General features: G+C 42.2%; 1 protein-coding gene across 2 annotated transcripts in view; it reads left to right on the plus strand.

The window, feature by feature from the left end:
* Positions 1–21156, plus strand: part of TMEM131L (transmembrane 131 like) — a 155605-nt gene that overhangs the window by 87503 nt on the left and 46946 nt on the right. For both annotated transcript variants that reach the window (XM_077477067.1, XM_077477066.1), the window contains exons 21-25: positions 2745–2887; positions 2968–3154; positions 5527–5712; positions 6303–6452; positions 14887–15515. In XM_077477067.1, the coding sequence (XP_077333193.1) occupies positions 2745–2887; positions 2968–3154; positions 5527–5712; positions 6303–6452; positions 14887–15515 (1295 nt within the window). The remainder of the gene's footprint in view (positions 1–2744; positions 2888–2967; positions 3155–5526; positions 5713–6302; positions 6453–14886; positions 15516–21156) is intronic.

Raw genomic sequence — 21156 nt, forward strand, 5'->3', positions numbered from 1 at the left:
CTATGGTCCTGTAGTAATTTTCTAACAGTGCTAACCATCTAAAATTCATGGTAATTGAGCTGCTGCTTGTTGTGTGGGTTGTAAAAAGCTTATTAAAACCATCTTCAAAAAACACAGCACTGCTAAATTCCCTCATGCTTACATAGTGTAATATTGCAAACCACAACTAATAAAGACTAAAAATACACACATGCACATATGAAAGTGATAAGTGCAATTCAACGTGCCATAGTGCAGAAACTCCTTTCTCTGTGCAGGATGCACAGTGCTGTGCTCTCCTCCTGTGTTTTCCCACTCACCGATGGTTGTTGACTTTTAGAGTCAAAATGGCATATTATCGTCCTGATGTATTCTGGTTGGCCTTTCTCCTTTTGTTCTCCTCCACTCATCCGATGTAATGGCCATATTCAATGCAATATATTCATACTATAAAAAAGGATTATAGAAAGATCTCTGTAGCATAATTTTTTTTTAACTTTTATTAAAACATTAAAAGAAAATGCGCTTGCAAAATGTGACTGGGATATGAGCATACAATATTGGATCGCCGCCTCAGCGTGCGTATCTACTGTTGAAAATATCATCACCGAAAGTCTTCACATGACACGTTTCGCCTCCAACTTCTTAAAGAGGAAGTAAACCCTGATGAGTTTACTTCCTCTTTCATTCCCTACAAAGGTAAAGCATAATGGACTACTATGCATCGCATAGTAGTCCATTATGTGTCACTTACCTGACACAGGAGCCAGCGAAGTCACCACTGTCCCCTGTCGTCCGGTGCATCCATCTTCTCGGTGGGTCTCGCTGCTCCGCCACTGTCATTCAGCGAAGCCGCGATGATGTCACTCCTGTGCATACGCACGGGAGCCGCCACTCGCGGCATATCGCCGTTGGCCGCAGCGCGCTCAGTGCGCCTGCGCGCCGCTGTCTGCTTTATGCATCGGCTATGGTGGGGGGGGGGGGGGGGGGTTAAAGGCTCTAGAAAGTCTTCTACAGTCCCACAGAAAGCCTGGAACCTTCTCGAAAAAGATGGAATCCTCCCCTGAGAGTAATATGACTGATCAGAGTGAGCCATCAGGAGTAACAAGTGTTGCGGCTGCGTTTAACACTGTAGCCCTTGTATATATTACTAAGGAGGTTTTTTTCTTCAACCATTTTAGGCTTGGAGCAAAAAATGTACGCTTTAATCGCATCCCAGAGTGGGTCTAAGCGTAACAGGTCCCCGTCCATTGCTCCAGACTCTCATGCTGAGGAACAAGGGGCGAGAGATGACAATTTTTTTTCTCAGAGGACCAGGAAGAGGCTGGTGACTCCTCTTCCGTAGAACCTAATACAAGAAGGATCAGGTTCACAAGAAAGATTGTTGGTTTAATCTCTCACTGAATTGGTTCTCTCCACATTTCTGCTGCCAGTAGCGGAGTCAGTCGATGAGCCCACTTCTGGTTTGGGTTCACTAAAGCCTCCCCAAACTGTTCATGCTTTTCCTATCCATTCATGGCTAAAAAAGCTTATGTATTCTGAGTGGGAGCACCCAGATAAACAGTTTTTTCCTCCAAAAAAGTTTTCAACACTTTATCCTATGGAGGAAGAGTTTAATAAGAAATTGGGGATTCCAGCTATTGACGCTGCTATATCCTCTGTGAACAAGAACCTCAGAAAAACATAAATTGGAGTTGGCAGCTCTTTCCTGTAAAGAAGCCATACTTAATTATTAAGGTGGTTTTAGGTTTTCACCTAAACCAAGATATTGTCCTACCGTCTTTTTTTTTTTTTTTTTTTTTTCCAAAACCAGGGTCTAGGGTAGAGAACTCACTACCGTTGTCTTAAGGTAGTGAGAGCGGTCAAGGTCTATTTAAAGACTACTCAGATCTGAAAGATTGCTGTTTTATTATGCTGCCAGAGGGTCCTAAGTAGGGACAGGCAGCGTTGAAAATCCACTATTGCTAAGTGGATTCAGCAAGTTATAATTCAGACCTAATGGTTAAAAGGTAACATTTCACCTTTTCATATCAAGGAGTGCTCTATTAGAGCAGTTAGTGCTTCTGGGGCAGTGCATCACAAGCCACAATGGCTCAGATCTGCAATGCCGCTTGGTCTGTAGTCCATACATTTACCAGATTTTATCAAGTGGATGTAAAAAAGGGCATGAGGATATCGTCTTTGGGCGCAGTGTGCTGCAGGCAGCAGTATAAGTCCTCAATTCTGTTGGTGCCTTACGGGTTGTGTCTCAATCCCTTCAAATAGCATTGCTATGGGACATCCCACATAGTAATTACTATGATGCTCTGCGTCCCGTGATGTACGATAAAGAAAATAGGATTTTTATAATGGCTTACCTGTAAAATCCTTTTTTTGGAGTACATCATGAGACACAGAGGGTCCCGCCCCTCTTCTTCTGGTGTATATGTATATTGCTTTGCTACAAAAACTGAGGTGTTTCTGGTATGGGAGGGGTTATATAGGGAGGCAACTTCCTGTTTAGGGTGTGCCAGTGTCCATCACCTGAAGGTGGCCTATAACCACACAGTAATTACTATGGTACTCTGTGTCCCGTGATGTACTCCAAGAAAAGGATTTTACAGGTAAGCTATTATAAAAATCCTATTTTTGCCTCAATGCATTCTTTGAATTAAGGTAACAAAAAAAACAAAAAACTTACAATAGCAGCTGTAATAGAGGCTGTTCTACAATCCCCTGTACGTACTAAAGCTTCTCTTTAATATTAAGTGCACCTTTCTTGACAGTAACAATTTGACTTTTCTGGATATGATCACCGTTGAGGGTCATGGAGCAAGAGAGATGTTGCGTGTTGGAGGAAGACTGCCAGGAGTCGGCGGGTCCCTTCGATTCAAAGTCCCAGAATCCACGCTAATGGATTGTAGACAACGTAAGTAATTTTATTAACATGGGTTTTCATTGTTTTACAAGAGTGTAAAACTTAACAAAACTTTGTTTATTTTTCTGCAGAGTTAAAGGATAGCAAGCATGTTCTGTCCATCACAAAAATGTTTAAGGTTGAAAACATTGGTTCTCTGCCCTTGACTATTGTGGCCATGAAAATTAATGGATACAACTGCCAAGGTTTTGGGTTCGAAGTTCTAGACTGTCACACGTTTTCTCTTAGCCAGAATGCCTCACGGGAAATCAACATTGTGTAAGTGTCCATGTTAGTCTGTCAGCCAGGCATAAAGTAAATGTCATATCTGTTGATGTGCTCATTCCTGCAATCAAAAACGATTTACCAGTGCTTAGCTCTGCCAAATGGCAAAAGTACCTAATATACAGTATCTTGCCAACTGCTTAACATGTGTTCTGCAGTAGGGTGGGTCTTAACGTCCATGTGCTGCACACTGCTGTTCTGCACACACTGTGTAGTGCCAACACACCGACTGAGCTTTCACAGTTTGATTGAGAGACAGTGGAAGGTGCTCCTGATCATGGGACCGCTGTGACAGCCAGTCACAGTGCGTCCCATGATCAGGAACGCTGCCTTCTGTCATTCAGATTCCCTTTAAAGGCCTGTTGGGATGTGGCGGCATAAGCTTAAAACCTGATTTTTAACTCTAAACTAAAAGCAGTGTTCATAATAACATACATTTGAATTAATAGGTCTAAGCTACACATCAAAAAATGCAGGCCCACTCTAATATAGGAGTACCAGTATTGTGAGTTATGAAGAAATTACTAAGCTAACCACAAACTAAATTGGCAATTAAGTATTCCTTTCATGTACAATGCATATGGGAATCTAAGAGCAGCTATGGTTTTCTCTTTTTTTAAAGCTGAGTTTCCATCACAAAACATTTGTTTAAATACTGTTTATACCTCATCAGAGCTACAAAGGGTATAAATCCAATCTGTGTCCACCACGCTTTTACAAACCCAAATATTCCCATGGAAAAGTAGCAGTGACATCATAACTGTGCTGTACATAGCCTTTGCAGGCAGCAGAGGTATGGGAGGGAACCAACTGGCCCAATTCACTATAAGAAGCTCCTGCACAGAGGCAACATTTCACACTAGATTATTGCACAGATCTGGAAGAAATACATAGAGCACACCAACAATATATGCCTCTTGTATTCAGGCAAAATTTGCATATCCTAAATTCCAGCTTTAATAAAAACACATTAAATATACTGGTAATTATGCTGCAGCAATAATATTGTTGAATGATTATTAATGCTGTATGCAAACATTTAGGCTTCATGTACACTTGATTTTTCTTTTGGTGGTATTTAATAACCACTGTTTTTTGTTTTTTTTGTTTTGTTTTTTATAGTTTGCTTTAAAAGGGGAAATAGACAAACATTTTGTTAAAAAAAAAAAAAAAAAAAATAATAAAAATCCCCTTGCCTTAAAATAAAAATGCTAGGACAGTATGAAAACTCTCCATATTACCCCTTTTTGGATAGTAGGCTCCCTGAAGCGATCTCAGTTTTTGCCAGAATGTTTTGAAAATGCTTGTATTTGGGGGTTAAAATATGGAGTTTTGATAATGGTGCACTAATACATTATCCAGGAGGCGGTGAAGGGGTTAATGTGTATGATAAGGGAGGTGTAGGGTTAAAGTAGAATTAAAGGCAAACTTTTTTTTTTTTTCTTTAAATTATGGATAGAGGAATTATCCCTTCCTGTTCTATAGCCAAAATCGGAAGTTAGAGGAAATCCTTCTTAAGTGAGGGAATCCCTGGATGTTATCAGGGTCACCAGAATTAGTGTCCCCACTGGAAGATTACCCCTCTATTCCTATTCTGGGGGTAATCCAACATTTGGGGCATTCACTTTTTGGTGATCACCATAAACAGGACAAATAGAGAGGGTGTATCTCTCCATGGGGTGCACAAATGACAAACACATAACACATGTTCTAATCCCCTTTCACACTGACCATACAGTAAGTTTAAGAACAAAAAAAAAAAGGTTAACCTATAGTTAATATATACAGATCACTAAAGAGATGGCCCTGGTGATGAGATTTGTAGGTGCAGAAAGTGGAGAGAAGGGACAGTGAAAGGGCTTAAAGAAAAAATAAAATACAAATTATTTTAATGTAAATGAAAGGATGAGCAGCTGCTGATGCATGCCCATTCATTAATTTTACACTTTATAGATTTCTCTATGAAGTGTACCGTGTCAAATGGCTTTTTTGCATTGTGACTACGTGAATGGTAATCACATTGATTAGGAACAGTGTGTCTGGGTATCAAGATGTCTAGTGGCCTCTCAGTACACAATGATTTTCAGGCGGAACAGCTGCCTGCAGTCTTTGTAAACAATATAGTCTGATAGCTGGTGGACCTCATAAATTTGGAGTGAACAGTAGTGTCTTTCAGTTGTAAAGGTGAATTTATGTTTACCTTGATGCCTGCTTGCTTTTTCTGACGCTTACTTAAATACGTGGATCTGGGATTTCAACTTTATGAACTTGTTGTAAAATGAGAATATTATAGTGTGTTTTTGTATCTTGTTATAATTTGTAAACGGAGACCGAAAACTAACAATATTTCATCTTTCACTGGACAGGTTCATTCCAGACTTCACATCATCCTGGGTAATTCGTGAGCTCACACTAGTGAGTGCTTCCAATCTGGAGTTCCGCTTCACCCTCAATGTGACTCTCCCCCATCACCTGTTACCCCTGTGTGCTGATGGAGTTCCCGGGCCCAGCTGGGAAGAGTCTTTCTGGAGACTTACCGTCCTCTTTGTTAGGTAGATGAAGATGGTCTTTTTAAGTAACTTTCTAAGCGACTTCCTGTATGTTTGTTTCTACCAGACAGTTGGTTTCAAATTGTTTTGCTTATGTTGATGTTTAACAATAGAACCACCAAGGACTTAAAGTGTCCACACTTCTAAATATAGTGTCAGCAACCAATGGGGCCCAGGAACAGAATGGGCATGGCAGGAACAGGTGTGGTCGAGCCCTGGCTAATATTTGGTGGAATAGTGTGATATCACTGAGGGATGCAATGGCACATCCTGTCCATCTTCAAACCTAGGCTCATATAATTTTGTGATGTCAGGAACAGTATGTTTGCATGTGTAGAGCTGCAGACCAGTCTTTCACCTTAGGCAGGCCCCCAAGTATTGCCATCTTTTTCTGTTCTTCCTGAATAGAGTTCAAAGTGATGAGCATAAAAGGAAATATACATTTTGCTAAGGGGCTCTACTATTTTGGCTAGGCAGCTAAGTACCATTAACTCTAACAGCAGCAATGTGACAAAGAACAATAAACCATTTATAGTCAACCCATATTTTTGTAAGCCACTGCTTTATTAATTTTTTTGTTTTTTGTTTTACAGTTTGTCTCTTGTTGGAGTTGTTTTAATTGCCTTTCAGCAAGCACAGTATATTCTTTCAGACTTTTTAAAGATAAGACAAAGAAACAACCCCAGCTCGCCCCCCCAGCAATGTTCTGGTGCAGTTGATACAATCACCTCCGAATCCTACAGGTACGTTTTTTGAAATACATTTTTTTGGTCTAGCAATACTATACTTCTCATGTTTTACCGGTATCCCATTTAAAATCCAGTTCTGCACTTGAGGGCCCTCTTGGGACCATTGATGATGCAATGAGCAGCTTTGAGGTGATGGTGTTCATACTGCTGTCTACATCATTGTATGTAAATGCAGGAGGCATGTTCATAATGCCCTGTGCTCACAGGATGTCCTCAGTCTTCTATGTTAAATAATGTGCAGTGTCATTAAAATCTGAAGAGGCTATCTAGTGTCACAAAACAATTACTGGGGGAACAGTGGCAAAACTTAGGTGAGTTCGCAGCCAGAGCTGTGTATTTTTTTTTTTTTCCAGGAAGAACTTTATTAATCCCAACCAACCCAAAGGTAGCTTTACTATACTATAACTGGTTTATTCTATATCTGACAACTCGTGCATATCTGCTTTCGCCAAATTCTTTTAGTCTTTTGGCACATTGAAACAGTTTTCTTTTTATTCAGTGCTGCAGTAGCTCATTGCAAAAAAACACCCAGCTGATAAATTTGATTATATTAGAGCTCTCACTTTGGTGGAAAACGGATAGCTGGACCAAAAAATGAATAAATGATAGGATCATAGCTTAACGTGGTTCTAAAGGCGGGAGGTTTTTTACCTTAAAAGGATAGTTCACCTTTACCACCAAACTGCCTATGCAGATAAAGGGCATCTAAAGATAAAAATAAACTTTGCAGCTCTGACTAAACTTGAATAACGCCCTTGCTATAGGTGTTATCTATTTACATACCCTATGAAACCTTACTGGAATACTCCCAGGACGTTTCTAAGTGAGATCTAGTCATCCTCCTCCATCAAAGGAATGAGCTCTCAAATGTGGAGCGCAGAGTTACTGCATCAGGGGAGAAAAAGAGTATGTAAGGAGGTTTGAATTGGAGAAGAGCTCATTCTTGTGATGGTGGAGGTGAGCAGTGACGACTAGGCCTCACTTAGCAACGTCCTGGGAGTACTTAGCTATGTCCTGGGAGTATTCCAGTCAGGCTTTAGAAGGTATATAAATGGCCTACACCTATAGCAAAGTTATCATTCATCTTTAGTCAGTTGCACAGTTTGTAGATTAACCACTTAATCCCTGGACCAATTTGCAGCCAAAGGACCAAGCCCCTTTTTGCGATTCGGCACTGCATCGCTTTAACTGATAATTGCGCGGTCGTGCAATGTGGCTCCCAAACAAAATTGGCGTCCTTTTTTTTTACCACAAATAGATCTTTCTTTTGGTGCTGCTTTCCAAAATGGAGTCATTTGGGGGAATTTGTCTGGACATTTCGTGGCCTCCGTAACTGTGATAGGTAGTGAATGAGGAGTAAAATCACAATTTTACGCATTTAGAGAGCCTGAAGGCAGTGCTTGGATTTGGGGTCCTGTACACGGCTAGGCTCCCAAAAAGTCTCACACATGTGGTATCCACATACTCAGGAGAAGCAGCAGAATGTTTTTTGGGGTGTAATTTCACATATCCCCATGGCATTTTTGAGCAATATATCATTTAGTGACAACTTTGCGCAAAACAAAAAAAAGTTTGTAATTTTCCTTGAAACTTATGGCAACATATAGAACATTCCATACACTCAACATGCGTATCAGCAAATAGCTTGAGATGTCTACTTTCCAAAAAGGGTCATTTGGGGAGGGTATTGAACTGTCCTGGCATTTTATGCACAATATTAGAAGCTTATGTCACACATCACCCACTCTTCTAACCACTTAAAGAGGGAGTCTGCGTTTTTTTTTTTTTTTTTTTAAAGCCAGCAGCTACAAATACTGCAGCTGCTGACTTTTAAAATAGTGACACTTACATGTCCAGCGCGCCCGCGATGTCGGCACCCGAAGCCGATCTCTCGATCGTCTCTCGGGTGCTGCCACCGCCATCTTTGGTATGGGAATCTGGAAGTGGAGCCTTTCGGCTTCATTTCCCGGTTCCCTACTGCGCATGCGCGAGTCGCGCTGCGCAATAAGGATGGACCCGCTGCCTCTGGGATCTTTGTTTCCCAGCAGGCAGCGGGGGACTTTTGGAAAGGGGCATAATCTACGCCCCTTTCCGCACAGAGCCATCCCGGAAGTGGGTGCAGTTACCTGTACTGTACAGGTACCTGCACCCCCTCCCCCCGAAAGGTGCCAATTGTGGCGCCGGAGGGGGGGAGGATTCCAATGAGCGGAAGGTCCACTTGAGGGTGGACCTCCGCTTTAAAGACAAAGCCCTTTTTGACACGTTTTGTTTACATGAAAAAAAACATTTTTGCTAGAAAATTACTTTGAACCCCCCTAAATATTATTATTTTTTTTTTAAAGCAAAGGCCCTACAGATTAAAATGGTGGGTGTTGCAATTGTTTTCTTTAACACGGTATTTGCACAGCGACTTTTCAAACGCAATTTTTTGGGGGAAAAAACACTTTTTTTAATTGTAATGCACTAAAACACACTATGTTGCCCAAATGCTTGATGAAATAAAAAAAGATAATCTTATGCTGAGTACATGGATACTGCTCCTTTCATTTTTTTTTTTTTTTTTTTTTTTTTATTATTATTTTTTTTTTTTGCAAAAAAAAAAAAAAATTCGGTCTACTAGACCCTAGAGCTCTCCTCTGCCCTCAAAGCATCTGACCACACCACACCAAGATCGGTGTTATAAAATGCTTTCCCAATGGCGCTGTTTATATCCAGCGAAACCTAAGTCATGAAATGCTCGTAGCTTCCGGTTTCTTAGGCTGTAGAGATGATTGGAGCCATCCTGGTCTCCGATCAGCTCTATGGTCAGCTGGCAGAACCACCGGCTGCATTCTCGGGTTCCCTGTTGGGACAGGAGAGCCCAAGAAAACCATGGAAGACAGTTGGAGGGGGGGGGGGGGGGGTTGTTAAGGACGGACATTCCTTCGCACTGCTTGTAAAAGCAGTCTAGAGGCAAATTAGCTGCTAGGATTGCTTTTAAATGAAAGCCGACCTAAACCTGCAGGCATCGTTCTGGTATGACCACTCAAATACTCATTCTGATATGACCACACAATATAATGTTCTTTTTTTTTCATGCAGCCTGTGGGCTGAACCAAAAAAAGAGATTGGGTATGCCCACCATTATAATACTGTCCTTCATCCACCTGCTTCTAATGATGGGCATACATGCACCATTTGTTTTAACTGTGATGGTGAAATCGCCTCCTACAGCACTGGAGTCGCTGTTTTACGTATCATGAAAGCAAACGCTGTTGCTGTCACGATAAATTGGTGCTGCAGCTGACAGGCTTACCTGCTAAGCAAATGATGGTTAACGGTAAAACAAAGTAACAGTATAACAAGCCACAGACATACCATTCCCGCAAAGCAAATACAATAAAACATAGTAAAAATAAAACATTACAGTTCTAAAATACAGTAACAATAGAGCGGACAATAGAGAGCCAACATAAGAGAGAGAAAAATAAAACCACAACTATTTTTGGCTTTTTTATTTTTATTGTGTTTTTATTAAAAAAAATTTATATCTTTTTGGACTTTTATATGAACTGTAAACGTTCCAGATTAGGGTCTCTCAAAATGTGATGGGCATTTCATCTTTCAAGACCCTGTGTAAGTGTGCCCTACGACTGTGCAATGCTGTACTTTACGCTAATACTCCACTAGTGTGTGGTAGCATTCAAAACATTCACCAATGCAAAGACCAGGTTGGTCAGGACAGGAGGGATAATAAAAGCGATTGTCACACCTAAAGCCACGCTTTCAACAGACACATCTTCTTCTGGGGATTTCTTTGGGTAGGGGTACCAGGGAGGACATAAGGAAAATGCCTCTCATGCAGCTGGCTTACTGCATTTGGATTGGGAAGTTGGGTCACAGCATTGTCTGGAAACAGAAGGGCTGTGATGATCTCTTCCTGGAATTTAAGGAAGGATCCAGTTCGTCTTGAAGCTTTGTATAGCACATAAGCATTCAGCAGAGCCAATTGGAATAAATATACAGACCCTTTTTTTATACCAACGTCTGGCCTTACAGGCAATTAGGTACGGTGCCAACAACTGGTCGTTGAGGTCCACCCCTCCTATATTAAGGTTATATTCGTGGACACAGAGGGGTTTCTCCACAACACCAGTTGCTGTAGAAATTGGGACTGTCGGGTCTGTGTGAAGGGAGGACAGAACGAAAACATTTTTTACCCCTCCACTTCACAGCGAGCAAAATGTTAAACTTTAAACGTGCTCTCTCCCCCAGCCTAAGACGGGAATTTACAAGCCGCTGGGATGAGCCCCGACGATTAGATCGCACAGTGCCACATGCGCCAATTCGATGATCAAGCAAGTGACTAAAAAGTGTCATGCTCATGTAATAATTGTCCACATACTAGTGGTGTACCCCTTTCCAAATAACAGTGACACCAAGTCCCACACAATCTTACCAGCACTTCCATGTCTGGGCAGTTCGCCGGTTCTACATAACTATCTCTTCCCTCATGCACCATAAAACTATATGTATAGCCTGTTGTCCTATCACAGAGCTTATACATCTTGACCCCATGTCTGGCATGCTTGCTGGAAAGATAATGTTTGAATGACAAGTGGCCAGAAAACGTAATCGGGGACTCATCAACGCAGACAACTTGATTGAGAGTAAACAAGGCTGCACAATGCTGGTTGAAGTGGTTTACGAGGGGCTGAGTTTTGTAGAGCCGATCATATTCAGGGTCACCCCGAGGACGACAGAGTTCATTGTCATTGAAATGCATGAACCGCAAGCTCGTATCATGTTCTGGTTAAGGAGGCAGAGAACAAGGGCATATAGTGAATTGGGTCAGTGGACCAATATGACCGCAACTCACTTTTTTTTAAATTATGCCCGTGAGGAGGGATAAGCCCAGGAAGATCTTAAATTCGGAGACCGTAATAGGTCTCCAATCTCTAGCAAGGATCAACTGGGGATTAGCGACGATGAATTGACCAGCATACAAATTGCTTTGGTCCACAATAGATCTATAGAGATCTTCTGTGAAAAATAGCGACTAAAAAAATCAAGTGAGGTAAAATCAACTGTTTCCACCTGAATTCCTATCTGCCCAAGTCCTGCTGTTGTCTACAGGTTCGTATTCTGAGCCTGAATCTGACAAATAGGTGAGTTCCTCTTTACTCTCATCTGTCATGCTCAGAAATGTGTAGACCTTTTCACTAGTGTACCTTCGATTGGACATTTTGGCCTCTAAATTTACTGTTGCACTTGTTAGACGCGCAGGAAAAAAAAGCACCTAACTGCCAGCGACAGCTTCAAATTCTACTCAAAAAGCCACTAGTGTTCACAGGGACCAGACCTGACTCTGCGAATGCTGCAGTCATGTGTTTTGTAAGTGTCAGTGATCAATCGATACTGCGGTGGGGTTGGCTGGGCAGAGTGGCTAAACGCAGGTATCTGGGCTGATACCGCTAACAATGCGTTTTTGGAAACCCTAAACTATTGGGGACGCTAATATAGTTCTCATCAGATCAAAGATATTGATTTGTTCAGACACTCTACTACTAAGGGAGGTGTATGGTGCATGGGTGTTGGCTACTGGCACTAAGCTGACTTTGCCTGGTGAGACGCAGACCCTGCCCGCCGGGTGATCAGGGGGTTAAACCTTTATTGGGTAATATATGGCGGGTGCACTGACATTATAAAAAAATGGCTAACCAGCGTCCCCCGTAACACTAATACAGTGATCACTGGTGACGGGTCATCAAGGGGATAAACTTTTATTGGGGGGGTTATTAGAGGTGGTTCCTAGACATATTTGGGGCTACTAATAAGTACCCTAATGCTGATTAGTGTCACAAATGACACCAGTACAGTGATCAAGTAAACATTTGAGAACTGCACTGGGTGACACAGTGACAGGGAGTGAAGGGGTTAAGTGTGGGGGGGGGGGGTGAAATGTATACCTATGTGTACTGTGTCAGTGTAGTGTTGGTGCAACTCATGTTTGGATGTCCTCTCTCTGGAACGGAAGAGAGTTCCACGAGGGGAGATGACATCATTTCCCCTGCCTGTGTGTTTACACTTACACAGGCAGGGGAGGATTTTATTTGTCAGTACAGATCAGCAGGTCCAGGCCCGAAAGCATTGGTCTGGGGCTGGAACCTGATCGGTTCTAAAACAAATCCGACCGTCTTGACGTAAGGCAACGTTGCTTCGCCCACCTGTGCCATTCTGCATTAGGAAAACTGCGGCGACTGGTCGGGAAGCGGTTAAATACTTGCCTCCATATTTTTTTTTTGTTTTCTGTTTCTCTTTCACAGGCACAGACAGCAGCAGGAGCCATTGGCAATTGATGTGTCAAAAAAAAAAAAAATACATTGATATTGAACTAAAAGTACACAAATATAGTGTGTTCAATGCCATGTGTAAATTAAAGTGGTTGTAAAGACTTAAGGTTTTTCTACCGTCAAGAATTCTGTGCATGAAGGTAAAAACCTGTGTGCAGCAGCCCTCCCAGACCCCCCCCATACATACATGAGCCCCATCTCGATCCAGCTCTCCTAGGTCTTTCTCCTCATTTGCTTAGATAGCAGGGGCCATTGGTTCCCACTACGGTCAGTCACATCCAGTGCGCCATGGACAGGGTGGAACTTTGGTAGCACTTATGGATAGTAAAATTCTCTGTAGTTTTCCTACAGCGAAAGAATAAACCAATTGCCGAGGGTACCTCTAAGTGTAATATCTTTTGATGCAGAGAAAGGAGAAATGTCAGATCCACCTCTCAGGATCTATCTGGGAGCCAAATGTTAAAACCTCAGACCGTGCTTTGGAGTGTTAGAAAGTTGTATCAACCTTTGCTGATTTATTCCTCATTTAGGCTGCTTTCACACCGAGGCTCTTTACAGACGCTATAGAGCTAAAAATAGCTCCTGTAAAGAGCCTCTCCTCTCCAGTGTGAAAGCCCGAGTGCGCTCACACTGGAGTGGTGTGCTGGCAGGACACAAAAAAGTCCTTCAAGCTGCATCTTTGCAGCGCTGTAGAAGCGATGCATATACCGTTCCCAAAATGTCCCTGCCCATTGAAATCAATGGGTAGCACTGCCGGCATAGTGCTGCTGCAGCGGTGATTTGCAGGGAAGTTTTAACCCTTTTCTTGCTGGTAGTGGGGTGCTTTTAACATCTGCTAGCATGTGAAAAAGGGTTAAAATTTTTGCAAAAATTACGGTAAAGCACTGGTGCTTTACCGCCAACACCCCAGTCTGAAAGTAGCCAATGTGATGTTGAATAATGATAGACATCCACGTTAAATACTTATTTCATAGAAGGCAGGTTTAAGATTTGGCCATGCACAATTCTTCCTTTTTTTTTTTGTTCAGCCAGATGGCTGAATGAGGTGGGAAAAAACAGATTCCTCCATCCAAACAAATGAGGTAAATGGAGGAATCCTCCCTCTCGGCATATTGGATTCTGACAGGGGCACTCACTGCAGATCATCCAAAAATTTTCCAACCCTTTGACAGAAGTCACGTTATCAGGACCTTCGCTTCTCTCGCTCATCTCCTTCATGCTGTTCAGTAAATGTACCAGTAATAGATAACACATTTTTACTGGAAATAAGAATGGCAGCCTAGCAGGGCTTAACCCATACATCCATACACCTGATGATAAATTGCTTTTCTGGTTGATAAAATGAATGTTAGACACCTTAAGGAATCTGCACTTAGGTGGGATAGAGGAATGCGCCCCTCCTGGGATATTTCCTGACAGTGGCATCCCCTGCTGATGGTCAAAAATGTTTCTACATGTCTGTTTGACAGAAGTCTGTTTGTTAGCCAGCGCACTTGTTCCTTCTATGCTGGGTGCGCAATTGTAACATCCTGCCTACTTAAAGTTTTTGTCAACAGGTCGTGTACAGCCTGCAGGTATGGAATGGCAAATGAGCTCTTTGCAGGAGCTGAATAATGTGCTTGGAATGTTGCAATGCATTTTGGGGGGTTGGGGAGAAGGTGAGCTATATCATAGAAAAACACATAGATGAGAGTCAAAAGAGCTGTGCACCCCCAAAGAAATTAAAACATGGAAAAGTTCCCAATCCCAACTGGGTTTTTTTAGCAGCAAAATTAACGAAATGTATATTTGTAAAAAACTTTTTGTAAAAAACTTTTATTTGGGGGTGTTGAGCAAACACTTTAGAACTAAACAATGTTAGATTTTTTTTGTTTAGATATTAGTAGGACCAGAGACCGGAGAAAAAAAGGGTGTGTTCTTTTCTGCTCTCAGTGTTCAGAGGTAGACTTTGTGTACTCTGATACATATGTGATTGTGTCAGCCCTGCTTTTTCATTTACTCCAGAACCAGATTTTCATTTCGTTTTGCAGATTACACTATTTTTCACTCTACTGTAAAGTTTTATAATGTACTTCTTTTTGATTGCATCATTACAGGGGCAGCTGTAAAAGTTTTACTGACTCCAGCAGTCCTCCTGATAAGGGGAAAGGAAAGGGCTACCTGGCTGTTGCTGCTGCTGTACCGGTCCGCAGCCAGAATGCATCCAAGAGGGGTCCTGCTACCTACAGCCACTCTCAGAAGAAGCAGCACAAGTGCTCGGTGTATTACAGCATAAAACAGAAATCAAGTGTAGCCAGTAATACAGCAGCTTGTGACGCAAGCCAACAGATCAGTTCAGACATGAGACCCCCTTCGCCAAAAGACTCTACTTACAGTGATGCTCTAGCTGAAAAATGGACAGATTTGGACTCTCTAGAAAGCATGGATACGGGTAACCAAAAGCACTTAACTGGCTCAGACAACAGTCTGGGTAAAGAACAATCTGCACTGCTGTCCCCCCCACTTCTCCCACAAAGAACTGCATATGAAAGCACTTTTAAGGAGGAGCCAATAATTAGTATGTTTCCTATGGAAACGGCTTATAAAACTTCAGAAAGCATGACTGAGCCTAAACAGAACTTTTGTGATTTTTCTTCTGTATCCGGTAAAATACCTGAAGACCTCATATCCAGAAGTCTGCATAAGTCACAGACTGAACCACAGATTGTTCCTCGGAAGTTGGAGGGTAATTCGTTTTGCATTCTTATCTCCAATGTTATTGAACAAAAAAAAAAAAAACACTTGTTAAAGATGGATTATCAGCTATGTTATTTTTTCCAAGCTGGATCAATGTAACTATGTGTGGGTGTATAAAAAAAAATAATATATATATATATATATATATATATATATATATATATATATAAAACACACACTCTCTTGTGCTCATAAGTTTACATACCCTGGCAGAATTTGATTTCTTCATTTTTCAGAGAATATGAATAACACAAAAACTTTCTTTTCACTCATAGTTTGTGTTTGGCTGAAACCATTTATTATCAATCTGCTGTGTTCACTCCTTTTTAAATCATAATGGCAACAGAAACTACCCAAATGACCCTGATCAAAAGTTTACATACCCCAGTTCTTATTACCGTGTATTGCGCCCTTTAACATCATTGACAGATTGAAGTCTTTTGTGGTATTTGTGGATGAGGCTCTTTAGTTTCTCAGATGGTAAAGCTGCCCATTCATCTTGGCAAAAAGCCTCCAGTTGTAAATTCTTGGGCTGTCTTGCATGAACTGCACATTTTGATATTTCCCCAGAATGGCTCAATGATATTGAGGTCAGGAGACCGAGATGGCCACTCCAGAACCTTCACTTTATTCTGCTGTAGCCAATGACAGGTCGACTTGGCCTTGTGTTTTGGATCATTGTCATGTTGGAATGTCCAAGTACGTCCCATGCGAAGCTTCCTGGCTGATGAATGCAAATGTTCCTCCAGTATTTTTTGATAACGTACTGCATTCATCTTGCCATTAATTTTGAACAAATTTCCTGTGCCTTTGTTGCTCACATATCTCCAAAACATCAGTGATCCACCTCCATGTTTCACAGTAGGAATGATGTACCTTTCATCATAGGCCTTGTTGACTCCTCTCCAAATGTAGCCTTTATGGTTGTGGCCAAAAAGCAAAATTTTGGTCTCATCACTCCGAATTACTTTGTGCCAGAAGGTTTGAGGCTTGTCTCTGTGCTGTTTGGCGTATTGTAAGCGGTATACTTTGTGCCATTTACTTAGTAATGACTTTCTTCTGGTGACTCGACCATGTAGCCCGTATTTCTTCAAGTGCCTCCTTTTTGTGCATCTTGAAACAGCCACACCACATTTTTTTCAGAGAGTCCTGTATTTCACCTGAAGTTATTTGTGGGTTTTTCTTTGCATCCCGAACAATTTTTCTGGCATTTGTGACTGAAATTTTAGTTGGTTTACCTGACCGTGGTTTGGTTTCAACAGAACCCCTCATTTTCCACTTCTTAATTATAGTTTGAACACTGCTGATTGGCATTCCCAATTCCTTGGATATCTTTTTATATCACTTTTCTGTTTTATACAGTTCAACTGCTTTTTCCCACAGATCCTTTGCTTTCCCCATAATCCAGAAACGTCAGTACAGCACTGGATGAAAGTTGCAAGGGTCTCTCAGGAGTCCATAAATAAACTCATTGACCTTTTATACACACACACACTAATTACAAGCAAACAGATCACAGGTGGGGATGGTTACCTTTTAACAGCCGTTACAACCTCTTTGTGTCAACTTGTGTGCATGTTATCAGACCAAAAATCACCAGGGTATTTAAACATTTGATCAGGGTCATTTGGGTAGTTTCTGTTGTGATTATGATTTAAAAAGAGTAAACAAAGTTGATTGATAATAAATGGCTGCAGCCAAACACTCACCACGAGTTAAATGTTTTTGTATTATTCATAGTCTCTGAAAAATGGCCAAGAAATCATAAATTGTGATCATAAAATGTAAAATTATGAGCACAACTGTGTGTGTGTGTGTGTGTGTATGTGTGTGTGTGTATATATATATATATAAAATCTCCCCTCACAAAGGTGAGTACACCCCTCACATTTTTGTAAATATATTATTATATCTTTCCATCTGACAACACTGAAGAAATGACACTTTGCTATAATGTAAAGTAGTGAATGTACAGCTTGTATAACAGTGTAAATTTTCTGTCCCCTCAAAATAGCTCAACACAGCCATTAATGTCTAAACTGCTGGCAACAAAAGTGAGTACACCCCTAAGTGAAAATGTCCAGATTGGGGCCAAAGTGTCAATATTTTGACACCATCTGAACCAAATAAGTTTATCTTGGTTTCATCAGACCACAGGGCATGGTTCCAGTAATCCATGTATTTAGTCTGCTTGTATTCAGCAAGCTGCAGGCTTTCTTGTGCATCATCTTTAGAAGAGGTTTCCTTCTGGGACAACAACCATGCAGACCAATTAGATGCAGCATGCGTCGTATGGTCTGAGCGCTGACAGGCTGACCCCCCCCTCACCCCTTTAAACCTCTACAGCAATGCTGGCAACACTCATATGTAGGGGTGCACCAAATGTTTTTTTTTGGTACCGATACCGAAACAGCACTGAAACATTGTTAAAAAAAATTTTTATACAGGAGATGGTCAGAGACTGGGGACATGGTACAGGAGATGGACAGAGACTGGGGACATGGTACAGGAGATGGACAGAGACTGGGGACATGGTACAGGAGATGGACAGAGACTGGGGACATGGTACAGGAGATGGTCAGGGACTGGGGACATGGTGCAGGAGATGGTCAGGGACTGGGGACATGGTGCAGGAGATGGTCAGGGACTGGGGACATGGTGCAGGAGATGGTCAGGGACTGGGGACATGGTACAGGAGATGGTCAGGGACTGGGTACATGGTACAGGAGATGGTCAGAGACTGGGGACATGGTACAGGAGATGGTCAGAGACTGGGGACATGGTACAGGAGATGGTCAGAGACTGGGGAAATGGTACAGGAGATGGTCAGAGACTGGGGACATGGTACAGGAGATCAATGCAGCCTCACCAGTGCCCGTCAGATGCAGCCAGCCAGTGTCCCCTCTTGCAGCCAGCCAGTGTCCCCTCTTGCAGCCAGCCAGTGTCCCCTCTTGCAGCCAGCCAGCGCCCCCCTCCCCCCCAGTACAGCCAGCCAGCACTCCCTCCGCCCAGTACAGCCAGCAAGCGTTCCCCCCAGTGAAGCCAGAGTGAGTGTCCCCTATTGCAGGCAGCCTGTGAAGAGAAGAGGAGAGCCTGTTTGATCACTGCACCGGGAACATCACAGCTTTCATTTCAATAGCTGTGTGTTCCCGGCCACATGCCGTCACATACAGCCCCTCCCCCTTATCCGGGCACTTTGATAGACAGATCACCATCCAATCTTGGGACGGGTGATCTGTCTCTCAAAGCTCCCCAGACACAGGGGGCTTATGTGACAGCGCGTGGCCGGGAACACACAGCTATTGAAATGAAAGCTGTGTTGTTCCCGGTGCTGTGATCAAACAGGCGGCGGAGGCAGCTCTCCTGCGCTATAGGACACCCCCATGATGGGCTGTACGGGGGGGGGGGGTTATCGGCTGTATTTTCTCTTTCTGCAAATTGCCGAAAAGGGCATTTTTCCGTGCATCCCTACTACTATGTCAATTTCCCAAAGACAACCTCTGGATATGATGATGAGCACGTGCACTCAACTTCTTTGGTCGACCATGGCGAGGCATCATATCTGGAACCTATCCTGTTAAACCATTGTATGGTCTTGGCCACTGTGCTGCAGCTCAGTTTCAGGGCCTTGGCAAGCTTCTTATAGCCTAGACCATCTTTGTATGTAGAGCAACAATTATTTTTTTCAGATCCTCAGAGAATCCTTTGCCATGAGGTGCCATGTTGAACTTCCAGTGACCAGTATGACAGATTGAGAGTGATGACACTAAATTTAACACACCTGCTCCCCATTCACACCTGAGACCTTGTAACACTAACGAGTCACATGACACCGTGGAGGGAAAATGGTTAATTGGACCCAATATGGACTTTTTCATTTAGGGGTATATTTACTTTTGTTGCCAGTGATTTAGACATTAATGGCTGTTAAATTATTTTGAGGGGACAGCAAATTTACACTGTTATACAAGCTGTACACTTTACACTGTAGCAAAGTGTAATTTCTTCAGTGTTACATGAAAAGCTATAATAAAACATTTACAAAAATGTGAGGGGTGTACTCACTTTTGTGAGATACTGTTTGTGTATAGATTGAGAGATTATACTTACATCTATCTCTGTCTGCTCCAGGTGATTCTAAAGAGGCCAGCCCCACTGCTGTATTAGAATACCCCCTGATATTCTAAATGTTACAGCAATGTAATTTTATATACACAATAATGGAACTATGTACCTTATATACTATTCCTGGCCAAATGCCTGGAAGCTGGAAATGCACTGAAATAGACACCTCTACTCCAGTGATCTCCACTTGCTTCCGGGTCATCTGCTGAGTGGCTGACCTGATGCATTCTGAACACAGGAAGATGGCAGCTCAGCACAGGCGCTATTGAGAGGATGCTTTGCATTTTATGAATGAATGCAAAGTGTTGCCTGATTGACAAGGTGGAAAGCATAACAGCACCACTCTGCCTCTCCACCTTGTCCAATCGGACAAGTCTTTGCATTCATTCAGAAAATCAAAAGCACCCTCTCAATGGCACCTGTGCTAAGCAGCCATCTTCCTTTGTTCAGAATGCGTCAGGCCAGCCACTCAGCACAGGACGCTGAAGCGAATGGAGACCATTGGAGTACATTTTCTACTTCCATGATTTTCAGATTTCAGGGCCAATAGAAATGTATAATAATTATACAGTACATAATTAGATTGCTCCAAGTTGGACCAGTATAACTACGTAAAAATTTGCCATACCTTAGTCATCTTTAAAGAGTCATTGAGATATTGGCTTACTTTTGGATGATTAATAACTACCCTAAAGTTCTTTTAGAACATTTAGTTCTTTTAATATATGCCCGAGTGCCAAGCGGGTTTGCGGATATAATGTCTCTTGATTTTTCTTTTCCTTTGCTGAAAGAACGGTCATCACATGAACATTTTATTGCTTACATTCAGCTTGTCAGCAGTCTTTGCTCAAAAAATGCACAAATGTTAATGCCATCCAACAGCATGCGCAATGCTGTTAAAATTGCACACAAGCTACCTAAGATCTAAATCTTTGTCGTTGGCATTGTTCTCAAAATGTAACATCTTGTTTTTCATCCATTGTGGGACATAGGAACACAGAGGCTGTCTTGTTAAAAAAAAAAAAAAAAAAAAAATTTTTGGTCCAGCCCAGTATATTCACTTCTACTTCCAGCATACCTCAGTTTTCTTAGTGTCCAAGGAGGATGGACATCTTTTCTCCTCTGCAGAGAAAGGTCTAAGCTTTTTGCTAGCTACCCTTTTTTCTTAAAATCAAGATTCCTGCAACATTGCTGCTGGGCTGGTTTCTATATGCAACTGTCTGGTTCAGCCTTTTCTCAGCTTGACCTGACTTTGGAGTGCTGTTCCTAGATCCTACTGGACCGTATTCTGAGGGGCTTGCTTGGAAAGTGACGTTTGGGCAATGGACCCTGCATTGTGATACTTTATATACCTGTGCGTTCAGGTAAAAGTCAGACGCAGAGAGCTTTCCAGGTCCAGAACCTTTGTTACCCATTACCCTGCCTTGGAACACCTGCCTTGTGAGTCAGGGCTGATTTCGTCAGCTATATAGAATTTCACAGGTGTGCTGTGCTCTTTTTCCCAC

The sequence above is a fragment of the Lithobates pipiens genome, unplaced genomic scaffold (genome assembly GCF_037356315.1).
Source record: "Lithobates pipiens isolate NorthernLeopardFrog02 unplaced genomic scaffold, aLitPip1_a1.2 Scaffold_13, whole genome shotgun sequence".
In the NCBI taxonomy this organism is placed as follows: Eukaryota; Metazoa; Chordata; class Amphibia; order Anura; family Ranidae; genus Lithobates; species Lithobates pipiens.